Raw genomic sequence first — 17,304 nt, forward strand, 5'->3', positions numbered from 1 at the left:
GCCAGGATGGTCTCGATCTCCTGACCTTGTGATCTGCCCATCTTGGCCTCCCAAAGTTCTGGGATTACAGGCGCGAGCCACCGCACCGAGCCACAATTTTGTTTTGTTTTGTTTTTGGTTGAAATGGCATTGCACTTTGTTGCCCAGGCTGGTCTTGAACTCCTGGCCTCAAGCAGTTCTGCTTCCACCTCCCAAAGTGCTGGGATTACTGGTGTGAGCCACCACACCCAGCTCTGATCATTTCTGATTAGGCAGCACAGTTAATCGTGCAATCTAGAAAGCCTGAAGCCATCGGAAAAATTGAGGCTGGAAACCAGACACTAGCTGAGTGTTGTGTGTTCTCTGCTCTCTGGGGCAGGATGGGAGGGCTTGAGACCCACAGTTCTTCTAAGGAGGAAGAACATCTGGCTCCCTAATCTGGGAGAATGACCCTTTTTTTTTTCCCCAAGACAGAGTCTTTCTCTGTCTCCCAGGCTGGAGTGCAGTGGATCTCGGTTCACTGCAACCTCTGCCTCCAGGGTTCAAGCGATTCTCCTGCCTCAGCCTCCTGAGTAGCTGGGATTACAGGTGCGTGCCACCATGCCTGGCTAATTTTTATATTTTTAGTAGAGACGGGGTTTCACCATGTTGGCCAGGCTGGTCTTGAACTCCTGACCTCGAGATCTGCCCGCCTTGGCCTCTCAAAGTACTGGGATTACAGGTGTGAGCCACCATGCCCAGCCAGGAGAATGACTCTTAAGGACAAGGTGCAGAAATGGTTGGAGAGTTTCCCACCACCTCTCAGGAACAGGAGTAAAAGAAAGTAGGGAGAAAATCTCCAGTGCTATTATATATTTCAAACATTACTTGTTTGCATAATAACCAGACACTGAGACAGCAGGCATCAGAGTGCCGTGAAGTACAACACAACTCCCACTTCCATGCTTGAAGAGCTTTGTGAGAGCTGTGCCTGTCGAGGCAGGGGACGTGTACTGTGGACTCCAGGAATGACACAATGTTAGCTGGCAGACACCTCAAAGATCTTCTGATTCCAACAGACAGGGAAGTGGGGTGGGTGAGTGGAAGGGGCTTTCTCAAGATCATACAGCGAGGGGGTGACAGACCAAGGGGCTAGAAGTTGGGTCCCGTGGATCTGGGCCACCTGTTCTCTTTACTTCGTCTCACTGACGTGCACATATTTCAATAGGCAGATGGGTCTTAGGAAGCCAGAGGGTTGTCGTGACAGCAAGGGTAAGGCATCATGGGAGGTTTGGGAGAGGTCATCGAGGAATGTCACTAGCAGTTCATTGTCTTTTTTCACAACCAGGTACTATTACATATTTCAAACATCACAGTGGCTGGAAGCAACAGGGCAGGAACAGACAGGTGTCGTCACTTAACCTGGTCTTTGGGGACCTTGACATCAAGACTGACAGGTCAAATCTTTGGTCTCAGGGAGAAGAGTGCCAGCTCACCCAGAAGGCAGAACAGCTAACAACTGTGCCCAGGAGAGGCAGCAGTGGGAGTCGTGAAGAACGGGGTCCTGTCCCAGCGTCCCAGCCCAGCTACCCAAGTAGAAGGTGGGGCAGCATCTTCTATGGCTGAGTCTTGGGCAGTGGGTGCTCTGTCATATTGTCAGGTTTCTTCCCCCAGCTCCACAATGTGAAGACTGAGGTGGTCCCTCCAAGCCCCACTCAGCAAGGAGGACAGGGCTGGTGGGTCCTCCAGGGTCAGATGGGGAAATAAAAGTGTTTCATTCTTGAAGGGGAAGCTGCACTTCTCCACGGCACGCCTGGTGGTGCCAGGGGTCACCACAAAGAGGCGGCAGAGCCATGGCCCACCAGCCACTTGGCAGGCTGGTTGTCTGGTGAAGCTTTTCAGGGTTTGGCACAGGACCCAGTCCTCAGTCCCACCCATGTCCACCACCTCCACTGGTGACCCCAGGCCTGGGAGGTGTAGGAGGTGCCGGGGGGGCATGTAGGTGTGAGTGAAGAGGAGCGTGTAGTGGGTGGGTGTGCTTGGGAGCACAGGGGCATGGACCACCTGCTCCAGGTACTCCAGGCCAGGCACCAGGCCCCCCTGATGCAGGCAGCCGAAGAGGAAGGCACCAAGGGCATTGAAGAGGACCACGGTGCCCTTCCAAGGCACAGGCTGGGTCTGTGGACTACAAAGCAGGACTAGGGGGACCAGGAGGGGAATCAGGAACCGAGCCTCCTGGTGGCTAAAGGCAGACAGCAGGGCCAGAGGCATGAAGTAGAGGAGAAGGAGATAGGACCTGGGGCTGGACAGCAGGCTCCCGGCACCCAGTGCCCTCAGGAGGCCCATTTGTGCCGAGGCCTGGAGGCCGCCTCGCAGCTGTTGCCACGCAGCCTGCAGGGCCTGGGCATGTAGCACCCCGAAGAGCAGGAAGCCGTTGACTGCCAGGTGAGTGAGCCGCGCGTGCGTGCCGTGTCTCGCCAGGTTTTGGGGATTCAGGTTGTAGTGCAAGAAGTTGACAGGTGTAAGGACAAGGGTCCTGGATGTAGCGGGGCTGGAGAAATACCAGCTGTCCATGGCCACAAACACCGCTGCTGTGAGGGCCGCCCCAGGGAGCAGCACCAGGGCCTCCCGGGTCAGGGACTTCAAGCCAGGGTTTGTGGCTCCACGAGTGCCCCAGAGGTAGAGGGGGACGACAGCAAAGGCTAGAAAGGTGGGCCGGTTGAAGAAGCCGGCAGCCACAATGCCTCCAAGAAGCCAGCTGTGCCACCGTGGACCCGGTGCAGGCTCCTTGCGTGTAGGGCCCCACATTACATGGGAGGATACCAGCACCAGCAGCCACGCGAAGAGGAGTCCCTCAATGGTGTTGGAGAAGGTCCTCGTGTAGAAGACCAGGGTGACGTAGGAACCAGACAGCAGGGCCAGGGCGTTCCAGCGATCCGCCCCCAACCGTGGGGCCAGGTGGTACACGGCCCCGTCCAGAGCAAAGGAAAGGGCGGTGAGGAGGAGTCGAGGCCCCACCAGCAGCACATAGCCGCTCACCAGGCCCGGCCACGGCCCCAGCTCCGCCCAGAGCCTGAGCAGCCAGAAGGTGGAGCCAGAGATCAGCAGGGGGAAGACCACCGTGCGGCAGGAGCTGCTGGGGTAAAACTCCCAGGGCCGGGTGGCCTGAACGCCCAGGATGTCCTCTGCAGAGACAGAGAGGCAGAGGTGAGCCAGCACCAAGCTCAGAGATGTAGTGGGCAAAATTCTAGGATGGCACCCCACATTTCCCACCCCTCGGTGTGTGCCCTGCATAATCCCTGGGACTGTGCACAGGATGGATTTTTTCCTCCCTTCCTCCCTTCCCTCCCTCTCTCCCTCCTTCCTTCCCTTCCCATTCCTTCCTTTTCCTTCCCTTCCCTTCCTTCCTTTCCCCTCCCTTCCCTTCCCTTCCTCCCCCTTCCTTCCTTCCCTTCCCTTCCTCCCCCTTCCTTCCTTCCCTTCCCTTCCCCTCCCCTCCCTTCCCTTCCCTTCCTCCCCCTTCCTTCCCTTCCCTTCCTTCCTTCCCTTCCCTTCCTTCCTTTCCTTCCCTTCCTTCCCTTTACTTCCCTTCCTTCCCTTCTTTCCCTTCCTTCCCTTCATTCGTCTCTGTCACCCAGGCTGGAGTGCAGTGGCGAGATCATAGCCCTCGCTATGTTACTCAGGCTGATCTCAGACTCCTGGCTTCAACCCATTCTTCCACCACAGCCTCCTAATGTGCTGGGATTACAGGTTTGAGCCACTGCACCTGGCGCATACGATGGACTGTACTCGTATGATTAGGTTACGTTATACAGGAGCACTGACTGTAAAATAGGGAGACTATGCGGTGGACCGGACCTAATCGCAACAATCTTTTAATAACAGAGTTTTCACCAGCCGGACACAGAAGTGGCAGTCAGATTCAAAGCTTGAGAAGGATTTGACATGCCACTGCTGGCTTCAAGATGGAAGAGGCCATTGGCTAGGAATGTGGGTGGCCTCTGAAATCTAAGAGCAAGGAAACCGCACCATAGGTTCCACAGCTGAAATGAACTAGATTCTGCTAGAATTAGAGAGCTTCCAGACAAGAACTCAGCCCAGTCCATACGCTGATGTCCACCTTGTGAGCAGAGAGCCCGTGCCACGCTTCTGATCGACAGAACTGGGAACTCACAAATGGGTGCAGTTTTCAGCTGCTAGGATTTTGAGGATTTGTCAGCAGCAGCAGAAGCAAGTGCAGGGGAGCTCAGAGTGCAGAGGGCAGGAGGTGCCTCCCTGGGAGATGAGGCGGCAGTGTGTCCTGGGAAGAGTGTGTGGGAGGCGGGCAGGTGGGGGAGGCCTAACCTCTTCTCAGGGTTCTAAGATCTCAAAAGTCAAGGACCCGTGAAGCTTGACTGCAGAGCCCCATCTCTGATAATGATTGTTATCAGGAGATGGGGGAGAGAAGAGGGGTAGCGGATGAGCCATCAGGGTTGTGTCAGAGGTGATTTATGTTTAGTTTTGTTTACGATACTTACATTTTTTTTTTTTTTTTTTTTAAGACAGAGTCTCACTCTGTCGCCCATGCTAGAGTGCAGTGGCGCTATCTTGGCTCACTGCAACCTCTGCCTCTGGGGTTCAAGTGATTCTCCTGCCTCAGCCTCCAAGTAGCTGGGACTACAGGCGCCTGCCACTGCGCCTGGCTGATTTTTGTATTTTCAGTAGAGATGGGGTTTCACCATGTTGGCCAGGCTGGTCTCGAACCCCTGACCTCAGGTGATCCACCCGCCTCAGCCTCCTGAAGTGCTGGGATTACAGGCGTGAGCCACTGCACCCTGCCTATGATACTTAAATTTTTTGTAAGAAGAATATATCCAAGTAGTACTTACATAATTTAAGAAATACTTGCTGCCTGTTCTGTAACCCTGTGCCCCAACATCCCAGAGCTCTGAGGGTGGGGTTGCGGGAGCAGCTCCACTCCAAGCCTCATTGTTCACAGCGTCTCTTGCTTGATCACCTGCTGGCTGTTTCGAGCTGATCATACAGCCTGGGGATCATTCGGGCTCTTTAATTCTGCTACTTATTTCTCCAGCCTTTCAGCTGTTTTATCTGTCTATGTTAGATGGTGAAAGGGAAGCAAAATCCAGGATCAAATCTATCTGGCTGCTTTTCTGGTTAAAAAACAATGTGAGGGAAAGAAGATGAGCCTTTTAACTTAAAAAAAAATTAACCTGTTGAGCCCTGTGGCAAAGAAAGCTGATGCCTCCAAAATATCTATTCCCTCCTCCTTCATTAGACTTTTTTTTTTTTTTTTTTTTTGAGATGGAGTCTCGCTCTGTTGCCCAGGCTGAAGTGCAGTGGCACAATCTTGGCTCACTGCAACCTCCGCCTCCTGGGTTCAAGCAATTCTCTTTCCTCAGCCTCCCAAGTAGCTGGGATTACAGGCGCCTGCCACCATGCCCGGCTAATGTTTTGTATTTTTAATAGAGATGGGGTTTCATCATGTTGGCCAGACTGGTCTCAAACTCCTGACCTCAGGTGATCCACCTGCCTCGGCCTCCCAAAGTGCTGGGATTACAGGTGTGAGCCACTGCGTCTGACTCCTATGACTCTTTATCTGGGCACTTGGTCAGATATAAAGACTATAATTTTTAGCTTCCTTTGCAGCTAGGTGTGGCCTCATGATACATTCTGCCCAGTGTGATAGAAATGGGCAAAAAGCATGCGACCTTCAAAATATGACCTTAAAGAGAGAAGTAATGCCCTTCTCCTTTGTTGGCTGGAAAGACTGCTTGTAGACTTGATGGCTGGAGCTCAAGCAGCTGTCTTGAACTATAAGGATGACCCCACATGCCCGTCACATCTGAAAGGCCTCAAGGCCTTTGGGTGAGATGGCATGGACAAGGCAATTAGCCTCATGATGTGTCCCACACCGCCTAACAGATAAATGAGTGTCCCAGGTCTGGGTTGCCTCACCCCTCACTTGAATCTACAGAAGAGAAGTTTCATGATCTCAGATCACAGCCCTATGGAAGCTCTTGCCAAACACTGGGGAAGCCTAACTCTAAAAGTGTTCCCCTGGGAAGTCCAACACAGCTCTCATTCTAAATGACCTGTATTGTTGGTCTAAGCAGGGATACATCAGAGAGACTGGTGGTTTATTAGCATTACCCAGAAGGTCAGTGTCACCACTCGGGAAGGAGATATGAAGTCCCCACTTCCAAGTTCTTACCCCAGAGAGAGAGGCTGATGCTCTGCTTGTTGATTTACTACTCGTCTGCACAGACATGCTACTCCCTCCCCACAAAGTCTCCCGTCAGCTTCTCAACCAGACTCTGCTGCAACTTGTCTCAGCCACACATGCGGAGTTTTACCTGCCATCACCTCAGGGGACTGGAAGAACTCATCTGGGTGCACATAGCCCGTCTGCGGAAGGAGACACCACAGCACTCGGAGCAGGCTGAGGCCACCCCAAAGCACCCTGACTGCCATCTTCAGATCCAGTTGTTGCCAACACACCGGGCCCAAAACCTGGAATGATGTCCCAGCTGCTACAGATGCTACGCTGGATCCTCAGATCTGCATCTGTTGAGGATAACACTTCTTGGTTATCACGATGTAAATTATAATATATTCAGCTGTCTGAACAAACTCGAAATGGATCTGTCATTTAATAAAAATGACAATAATAATAATAGCTACTTTATACTCTATGCCCACTAACTGCCAGGCACTTGACATGCATATTTCATTTAATCCTTTCCACAGTCTGGGGCAGTGGGTCTTAGGATCCCTGTTTTACAGATGGGGAAACGGAGGCCTCTGCTGAGTAACTCGGTTACTTGCTGATCATATTTGCTAAGGAGTCTGATGGTTAATTTTATGTGTCCACTTGACTGGGCTAAGAGATACCCAGATAGCTGGTAGAACATTATTTCTGGTAGTGTCTATAAGGATATTTCAGGGAGAGATTAGCCTTTGTTGTGGTTTTTTTGTTTGTTTGTTTGTTTTTTGAGATGAAGTCTCGCTCTGTCACCCAGGCTGCAGTGCAGTGGCATGATCTCGGCTCACTGCAACCTCCACCTCCTGGGTTCAAGCAATTCTCCTGCCTCAGCCTCCCGAGAAGCTGGGATTAGAGGCGCGCCACCACAGCCGGCTAATTTTTGTATTTTTAGTAGAGACGGGGTTTCACCGTGTTGGTCCGGCTGGTCTTGAACTCCCGACCTCATGATCCGCCCACTTTGGCCTCCCACAGTGCTGGGATTCCAGGCGTGAGCCGCGCGCCCGGCTGAGGTTAGCCTTTGAATTGGTAGACTAAGAAGATCAGCTGCACCAATGTGGGCGGGCATGACCCAACCCATTGAGGGTCTCAATAAAACAAAAAGGTGAAGAAGGGTGAATTTGCACTCTCTTCAGCTGGGATGGCCATCTTCTCCTGCCTCAGACATCGGTGCTCCTGGTTCTTGGGCCTTCAGACTCTGTGTCTCACACCAGTGCCCCCCAACCCACCTCCCTGAATCAGGTTCTCAGGCCGTCGGACTAGGACTGAGAGTTACACTGTAGGCTCCTCTGTTTCTAAGGCTCCCGACTCAGACTGAATTAAACCACCAGCTTTCCTGGTTCTCCAGCTTGCAGGTGTCAGATTGTGGGACTTCACCAGCCCCGTAATTGCAGGAGCTAATTTTCATAGTAAATGATAAAGCCAATTCCCTATTGTTTCTGTTTCTCTGGAGAACCCTGACTTATACAGGGTCTAAATATGACATTTGCTCACTGTGACATTTGCAAGGAAGATTAGGGTACCCAACAAATCTGGGTCTTGCAGCCCATCCTGATCACCAGCTCCTATCCACAGGCCAGCATAGCAGGCTGCTGCTTGTATTTCTGAAAACTTGCGAAAGTCAACGGATGCCACCCATTTCCCTGCAAAAATTACACTCAACCTCATTGTTTCCAGTCACTCCCTCCAACTTTCACACACCCTGGAACCTGCCTTTTGGAAGGTGATGGGAACATTTGTAACTCTATATGATGAGAATCCTAACTCCCTCAACTCAACTATAGTATTAACTGCATCTCACAAGTTTTGCTATGTAACTCAAACAGCAGTGACAATCTGAGCCCATTGCATGCCGGATCTGTAAGTCCAGAGCATCGCTGCTGAACAGGAAAGCAAGCTTGACAACCTGCTTGTCCCTCCTCCAGACATAGTGATGTTGCCCTGACTTCTTGATATTTTAAATTCTGACCTTAAATAGTTCTTGCTCTCAGGTGTAATGTCAGGTGGCTCACCCTATAATCCCAGAAGTTTGGGAGGCTGAGATGAAAGGATCGCTTGAAACCAGGAGTTCAGACCAGCCTGGGCAGCAAAGTGAGACCCCCGTTTCTACGAAAAAATATCTGGATGCAGTGGTGTGTGCTGGTAGTCCCAGCTATTCGGGAGGCTGAGACAAGAGGATCACTTGAACCCAGGAATTTGAGGCCGCAGTGAGCTATGATCACACTACTGCACTTCTGCCTGGGTGACAGAGCAAGACCCTGTCAAAAAAAAAAAGCCAGGTGCAGTGGCTCACACCTGGAATCCCAGCCCTTTGGGAGGCTGAGGCAGGCAGATTGCTTGAAGTCAGGAGTTCGAGACCAGCCTGGCCAACATGGCAAAAACCGGTCTCTACCAAAGAAATACAAAATTTAGCCAGATGTGGTGGTGTGCACCTGTAATCCCAGCTACTTGGGTGGCTGAGGCACGAGAATTGCTTGAACCCAGGAGGTGGAGGTTGTGGTGAGCTGAGATCACGCCACAGCACTCTTGCCTGGAGGACAGAGCAAGACTCTGTCTCAATCAATCAGTAAAAATTTTTTTAAAAAGAAAACATTGTTAACTATAGTTACCCTACTCTGCTATCAAACATTAGAAATTAAATCTTCTAACTGTAGTTTGTACTGTAGCTTATATTCTAAACTTATTTTTATTCCTAATATTGGTTTACTTGTGCATTCTTTTTTCTTTCTTTATAATCGTCACCAGAATTTTGTTGATTTTGCGAATTTTTTCAAAACATCAACTTTTGCCCTTGTTTTTAATTTCTTTGCTCGTCTTTATTTTTTCTTTCCTTTTACTCTTTTGGGTGATTATTTCATTGTTTTATGTCAAATCTTTTGATATGAACACAGCTCATTAATTTTGAACCTTATTTTCTATGAGAAGTGTTAAAGGCTACACATTTTCCTCTAAATATAGTATTAACTGCACACCACAAGTTTTGCTATGTAATAATTTCATCAACTTTTGGTTCTAAATATTTCTAATTGCCATTGTAATTTCTTCTTCCACTAATGTCTTATGGTTGAAGGACTTAATTTTTAATGGTCATTTTTGTAGATATTCCATGGATGCTTGAAAACACCATACATTCTATACTTACTGGATATAGAGCTCTATAAATTGTCATTAGATCAAGCTTATTAGTTGCATTGTTGAAATCTTTTTTTTTTTTTTGAGATAGGATCTCACTGTGTTGCCCAGTCTGGAGTGCAGTGGCACGATCATGGCTTACTGTAGCCTCGACCTCCTGGGCTCAAGCAATCCTCTGACCTCAGCCTCCTGAGTAGCTAGGAAGACAGGTATGTGCCATCATCCTTGGTTAATTTTTAAATTTTTTGTGGAGACAAAGTCTTGCTATGTTGCCCAGGCTGGTCTTGACCTCCTGGGCTCAAGCAATCCTCCCACCTTAGCCTCCCAAAGTGCTTGGATTACAAGCATGAGCCACCTTGCCTGGCCCAAATCTTTTATATTCTTAATTCATTGATTTTTTACTGCTTATTTTATCAATCACAGAAATGTGTGTTGAACTAGCTCATGAAATAGTTGACTTATCTAATTTTCCTTGTAATTCTGTCAATTTTAGTTCATTTTTGAAGCTATATTATTATATTTGTAGAAGTTTATAATTGTTATGCCTTATTGGAAAATTGAATATCTTATCATTATATAGTAATCTTTTAATCTCTAGTTCTGTTTTGTCCTAAAATATATTTTTTCTGATATTAATGTTGCTATACACACTTTTTGGAAACTTAGTATTTACCTGCTACATCATTTTCCACCCTTTTCTTTTCTTTTCTTTCTTTCTTTTTTTTTTTTTTTGAGATAGTCTTGCTCTGTCGCTCAGGCTGGAGTGCAGTGGCATGATCTTGGCTCACTGCAACCTCTGCCCCTCCTGGGATCAAGCGATTCTCCTGCCTAAGCCTCCCGAGTAGCTGGGACTATAGGCGCATACCACCATGGCTGCCTAATTTTTGTATTTTTAGTAGAGATGGGGTTTTGCCGTGTTGGCCATGCTGGTCTCGAACTCCTAACCTCAGGTGATCTGCCCTTCTTGGCCTCCCAAGATGCTAGGATTACAGATATAAGCCACTGCGCCTGGCCAATTTAGTGTTATTATTGATACATTTATTTGTACCATCTTATGTTGTGTTTTCTTTTCTTGTTTTTTCAACTTTTTGTTGTCCTTTCTTGCCTTCTTTTGTATTAGTATTTTTTCTCTTTTCTCTCTAACAGTTTGGAAGTTACATATACTCAGTTTCCAATATGCTATAAAATACCATATATTATTTAATATTTTAATATTTAGTATGCTATATTATGTGTCTTCACTATGATTATTCTGGGTGCACATTTCTTTCTATTTATTATAGTCGAAAGTTTTTTGGCTTCTCGAACCTGTGGATTAGGACCCTTTGTCATTTATAGAAAGTAATCCTTCATTAGACTATATGCTGCTGATAAAGACATACCTGAAACTGGGTAATTTATAAAGGAAAAGAGGTTTAATGGACTCACAGTTCCACGTGGCTGGGGAGGCCTCACAATCATGGTGGAAGGCAAAGGCACGTCTTACATGGCAGCAGGCAAAAAGCGAATGAGAAGCAAACGAATGAGAAGCAAGCAAATGAGAAGAAGCAAGCAAAGGGGGTTTCCCCTTATAAAACCATCAGATCTCATGATACCTATTCACTACCACGAGAACAGTATGAGGGAAACCACCCCCATAATTCAATTATCTCCCACCAGCTCCCTCCCACAGCACGTGGGAATTATGGGAGCTATAATTAAAGATGAGATTTGAGTGAAGACACAGCCAAACCATATCATAGACCTTCTCAGTCTATCTTCCATGTCTCTTTAAGTTCTATTTCATATTTTCCATATCTTTAGCTCTCTTGGCTATATGTCAGATAAGTTCTGTTCTACCATGTCTCTAATCATCATCCTTTCAGCTGTATCTACATGTTAAATCTGTCTATGGAGTTTTAAATTTCAGTTGTTATATTTTTCATTTCTACAAGTTGTTTGATTTTTTTCCACATCTGCTTGCTCTTTTGTGATATTTTCAAGACTCTCACTTATTAAATGATATCAAACATACTTGTTGGATATACTAGGTTTGATAACTCCAGCATCTAAAGTCTGGATCTGAATCTGCTGACTTGTTTCTGCTGGATCTCACTCATAGTGCCCTGTTTATTTGTATAGTTAGTGAATTATTTTATTTAGGGGCTGCTCATTTTCTTTGGAATATTACTGTGGGAATTCTTAAAGGTCAGGGATGAAGGCAAATTTCTGAATTCCTCTTGAAAGGATTTACACTTGCTTCTCTCAGGTAACTGTGGGCATTACAAGCCTAGGACCATTTCTAATCAAATTTTTGGCTCCAGGTTTTGTGTGTGTGTGTGTGTGTGTGTGTGTGTGTGTGTGTGTGTGTATCTCTTAGGAAGGGGGATAGTGCCTGGTCATGTAAATTCATGAGGGCAGGCTCATGATTACAAATTCTGAAGACAGATACCCCACCCCGAGCTCAATTTGATTAGCATCAGGATCTAACAAGGGCAGTTTTCCTTTCAGTCCTGTAGGGATGGAATAATTTTTTTCTTCCTTTTTTTTTTTTTCTTTCCGAGACAGAGTCTTGCTCCGTCACCCAGGGTGGAGTGCAGTGGTGTGATCTTAGCTCACTGCAACCTCTGCCTCCCGGGTTCAAGCAATTCTCCTGCCTCAGCCTCCCGAGTAGCTGGGATTACAGGCGCATGCCACCACACCCAGCTAATTTTGTGTTTTTAGTAGAGACGGGGTTTCACCATGTTGGCCAGGCTGGTCTCGAACTCCTGACCTCATGATCCACCGCCCTCATCCTCCCGAAGTGCTGGGATTACAGGCGTGAGCCACCGTGCCCGGCCGAATTTATTTCTTAGGCCACCTTTATATTAGAATGTGGCCCTCTAGAGTCACAGTTTTGCGGGGAGTCTCCTGTTGGGCTTCCCTCCTGGTGGGCAGTAGGCTTTATTTTCTGTCCTGCTAGTCCCGAGAAGCTACCAAGTCCTGAAAACCTAATTTGCATAACCCAACTTTGAGGGTATCTACAAAAAATAGCTTTTTGTTTCCTAGCCTTTACAGTACAATAAGACACCCTAGAAGGAGATAGGAATAGTGGAAGGGGTCCCTGCTGTCAAATGGCATGCAATGTAGGAGCCTGAAGTGGCCAGTGGTTTGGTTAATGAGGAAGCCAAGGATACTCTCAAATTCACAGTTTTGTATGTATCCTCAAGTCCAAATCTGGCTCCTGCGCTTTGCATACCTCTCTAAGTCCCTGTCTTCATGCCCAAGTATTACTGACATTTTATTCGGCTTACATACTATTTTATCCAGCATTTTAGTTATTTTCAGCACTTTATTCCTTTTATAATTCAAGGACAACTTTCCACTTGTGTCCTGTTTAACAACCTTTATTTTTTTTTCTATGCATAAACATAATACAAGGTTGTAGAAAAAGTAAAAAGTGCAGTAAGCCAAAAGGGGAAAATGGAAATTACATGCAGTTTCTGTCACTCAAAAAAACACTGTTAGGCCAGGCGCAGTGGCTCACGCCTGTAACCCCAGCACTTTGGGAGGCTGAGGCTGGCGGATCACCTGAGGTCAGGAGTTTGAGACCAGCCTGGCCAACATGGTGAAACCCCATCTCTACTAAAAATACAAAAATTAGCAGGGCATGGTGGCATGCGCCTGTAATCCCAGCTACTCGGGAGGCTGAGGCAGGAGAACCGCTTGAACCTGGGAGGCGGAGTTTGCAGTGAGCCAAGATCGCGCCACTGCACTCCAGCCTGGGGGACAAGAGCGAGACTTCGTCAAAAACAAAAAACAACAAAAAACAAACAAAAAAAACACTGTTAACATTTTGATATATGATTTTCTTGGAAAATATAGGATTATATTTGTTTATTCTTATATATCTACACTTTGGCATAATGTTGGCATAAGAAATAGTCACGTTGAGAGTTAAGACAGGGATTGAGAAAAGCTAAATTAGTTTAAACCGTGTCAAGTTATTCTCAAGGAAGTCATATATTTAAGGGACAGCCTTGGTCAGCGGATCCTTCTGGTCATGATTTGGGGGAGGGGGCAGGAAACATAAGGGGACTGTGTTGCAATCACAGGATGTGTCTCAAAACTACTATGGGGGAACTTGTATATCTCCACAACTGCTGAAGGCATCTGCTGAGGGTGAGTGGGAATGGAGGATGCTATACCTAGGTCTCTGAGCTGGGCTCCGGAAGGACTGATGGAAGCCTGTTCCTCAGCATATGGGAGGGTAGGCGAGTTGGCATCGTGACTTCCGCGATGGAGCAAGCCAGTCTCATGGGCATGTGGCCTTCGATAGCGTGGCTCTGCTGTCCTCTATCTCACCCTCACCCTCACCCACTCTTATTTTGCCCTCCAGTTACTACACACCCTGCCCAAGCCTGTGCCATTGCCTGGGGCTGCTCCATCTCAGTAGTGTAGCTTTGCAACATTGAAATTGAGTTTTGTCTCTATAAGGGATGTCTGACAATTCAGTGAGTATTTTCAATGTATCTATTATATATTTGTAAATGGAAGGGGATCATACAATATTTGCTTTAAAATTTGCTTTGTCACTTAGCAAAGTATGACCATCTTTCCATATATCATGAGCATCCCCTCCCACCAGCTGCAAGTTCTCCTTCCATCATGCATCTACTCCTTCCCTCTGTTCTCTTTGGTTTACACCTTCCTTTCCATCAATAAACACGTTCATCTCTCTACCATTCTTAGAAAAACAACCAACCAAAACTCCCTTGAAACTGTATGTCCCCTCTTTCTACTACTACCTTTCTCTCCTCCTCCTTTCACAGGGGTCCTCAAACCATCTGCATTCACTGAATTCCCTCCTCGCTTTTTAATTTCAATTTTTTTTAGAGAGGGGGCTCTCGCCTTCTTGGCTTCCGCGTTGTCAAAACCATTGGCCACTTCAGGCCCCCACACTGCCTGCCATTTGACAGCAGGGATCCTTCCACTATTCCTAGCTCCTTCTAGGGTGTCTTACTGTACTGTGAGGGGTAGGAAACACAAAGCTACATTTTGTGGATACTCTTGAAGTTGGGTTATGCAAATTAGGTTTTCAGAATTTAGAAAGCAGATGTGAGACAGGCCATATTTTTTGCAGTTTTCTTTGTTTTCTCCTGGGAAACAAGATCGTTGAAGACATGGGGTGTTCGTGCATCAGCTTTCCACTATCCAGTCCCCGCTTTGTGGGAATGGAGGACACAGTTGCAGTTATGGTGGCCACAGTGCTGTGTTACGAAACCCAGCTAAGTTCTACAGGTGGCTTTACAGTAGCCTGACTGTTACAGGAGTGGTCGCTCCTTTATGGAGTTACTTCTGGGTGTTCAGAGAGTTTTTCCTGGAGGCCCAAATAGAGATCATTTTTCAGTGTACCGAATGATTTTTACTACCTATTTGCCTGTATCAAATTCCTTTTCTGCTGGCTTCTATTTCTTGTACTGAACCTTCACCATTTGGTATCAGAAGTGGCTGCAGCCAATAGGCCTTTAAGGATGACAATATTCGTTTGCTAAAAGAAAATAATGGCCGGGAGCAGTGGCTCACACTTTTAATCCCAGCATTTTGGGAGGCCGAGGCGGGTGGATCACCTGAGGTCAAGAGTTTGAGACTAGCCTGGCCAACGTGGTGAAACCCTGTCTCTACTAAAACGACAAAAATTAGCTGGGCGTGGTGGTGTGCACCTGTAATCCCGCTACTCAGGAGGCTGAGGCAGAATTGCTTGAACCTGGGAGACAGAGGTTGCAGTGAGCCGAGATTGCACGACTGCACTCCATCCTGGCGATAGAGCAAGACTCTGTCTCAAAAAAAAAAAAGAAAGAAAAAGATGAAAGAAAGAAAGAAGGAAAGAAGGAAAGAGAGAAAAGAAAGAAAGAGAAAGAAAGAAAGAAAGAAAGAAAGAAAAGAAAGAAAACAACTACCTGCCTATCCTTTATGCCCAGAAGGAAAAAAATCTTTCAAAAACAAGGACAAAATAAAGATATTTTCAAGAAAACCAAAACTGAAAGGTCTTCACAAGAAGATATTCAGAAAATTATAAAGAATATATATCAGGCAGAAGGAAAAATGGTTCCAGACAGAAGATCTGAGATGGAAGTAGGAATAAAGAGCAAATAAGTTGGTCATTAAATGAGAGACATCTGGAAGGTGGAAGTCAAATAAATACCTTCTTCCTGCTGCTTTGACTCTTTTCTTCTAGTGAGTAAGGTATAGGAGATGGATACAGTTTCTGAAGTAGTATTCCACGTTCATTCAGCGGCTTCGTTGGGTGCTGCTGACAGGTGGCTGTGGTGGTTTGGCAATGGCTTTCTAACCCTGAGTCATAATTAAAGTGCTGTGTTCTTGAATGCAATAGTTCCAGTGTTGGTCTCCTGAGTCCTCACTTTCCTGATAGGGGACAGAAGTAGTAGCTCCGTTGGTCAGTTTTGCAGTGTTCTAGGAGTCATTCCTGGCGATTCAGCCTAGAGCTTGATCACCCAGCCTTCCAAAGGTTTTGTAAGCAGCTAATTCCCTATATTAACTCCTTTTTGCATAAAACATTTAGTTGTTTGTAAACAACAACAACAAAAACAATGCGAGCTGCTTCAACAATTCATCATGTTGCCAGGTATGGTGGTGCACCCCTGTAGTCCCAGCTCCTTGGGAGGCAGAGGCAGGAGGATTGCTTGACCCCAGGAGTTCAAGGTCAGCCTGGCAACACAGCGAGACCCCCATCTCTTAAAAGAAAAAGCAGGAAACAATTCATCATGTCACATAAAAAAACAACCAGGCTTGGTACTGCCAGGGTCCCTTGCCGCTTCTCAGGTGAGCCTTGATGCTGCCTTTCTCTTTGTGTGGACATAATCCTCAGTTCCAGCCATCCCATCCAGACATGACAACACTGAGAAGTGTCTGTATTTTTGAGGCTATCTCTTTTTAAAACAGGTTTATTGAAATATAATTAATATACTATATAATTCATTTAAAGCGTACAATTCAATGGTTTTTGGTATGTTCATAGACAGGTGCAACCATCACCACAGTCAATTTTATAAATTTTCATCACTCAAGAAGAACCCCGTATCATTTAGTCATCACCTCCCATCCTTGTCCACCACCCCAGACTCTGGAAACCACTAATCTACTTTCTGTCTCTACAGAGTTCCCTATCCTGAACTTCCATATGAATGAAATCGTAAGGTCTGTGTGGGGAAAAGAAAGACAGATCAGACTGTTACTGTGTCTATGTAGAAAAAGGAAGACATAAGAAACTCCATTTTGATCTGTACTAAGAAAAATTCTTCTGCTTTGAAATGCTATTAATCTGTAACCCTAGCCCCAACCCTGTGCTCACAGAAACATGTGCTGTATTGACTCAAGGTTTAATGGATTTAGGGCTGTGCAGGATGTGCTTTGTTAAAAATGTGTTTGCAGGCAGTATGCTTGGTAAAAGTCATTGCCATTCTCCATTCTCGATTACCCAGGGACACAATGCACTGTGGAAAGCCGCAGGGACCTCTGCCCAAGAAAGCCTGGGTGTTGTCCAGGCTTCCCCACACTGAGACAGCCTGAGATATGGCCTCGTTGGAAGGGAAAGACCATACAGTCCCCCAGCCCCACACCCATAAAAGGTCTGTGCTGAGGAAGATTACTGAAAGAGGAAGGCCTCTTTGCAGTTAAGAGGAAAGCATCTGTCTCATGCTCCCCTGGGAATGGAATGTCTCGATGTAAAACCTGATAGTACATTCTATTTACTGAGATAGGAGAAAACTGCCCTGTGGCTGGAGGTGAGACATGCTGGTGGCAATACTGATCTTTACTGCACGGCAATACTGCTCTTTACTGTACGGCAATACCGATCTTTACTGCACTGAGATGTTTATGTAAAGTTAAACATAAATCTAGCCTATGTGCACATCCAGGCATAGCACCTTTCCTTAAACTTATTTATGACACAGTCTTTTGTTCACATGTTTTCC

General features: G+C 46.7%; 1 protein-coding gene across 1 annotated transcript; it reads right to left on the bottom strand.

Moving 5' to 3' along the window:
* Positions 1-1,265: 1,265 nt before the first annotated feature.
* On the bottom strand, positions 1,266-6,522 carry PIGZ (phosphatidylinositol glycan anchor biosynthesis class Z). The gene is made up of 2 exons (XM_054480495.2): positions 6,312-6,522; positions 1,266-3,143 (listed from the first exon to the last, which is right to left on the bottom strand). Exons 1-2 carry the CDS (start codon positions 6,427-6,429, stop codon positions 1,615-1,617), a joined length of 1,647 nt encoding a protein of 548 aa, XP_054336470.1. The 5' UTR covers positions 6,430-6,522; the 3' UTR covers positions 1,266-1,614.
* Positions 6,523-17,304: the final 10,782 nt, after the last annotated feature.

This window comes from Pongo pygmaeus, chromosome 2, assembly GCF_028885625.2.
Source record: "Pongo pygmaeus isolate AG05252 chromosome 2, NHGRI_mPonPyg2-v2.0_pri, whole genome shotgun sequence".
Lineage (NCBI taxonomy): Eukaryota > Metazoa > Chordata > Mammalia > Primates > Hominidae > Pongo > Pongo pygmaeus.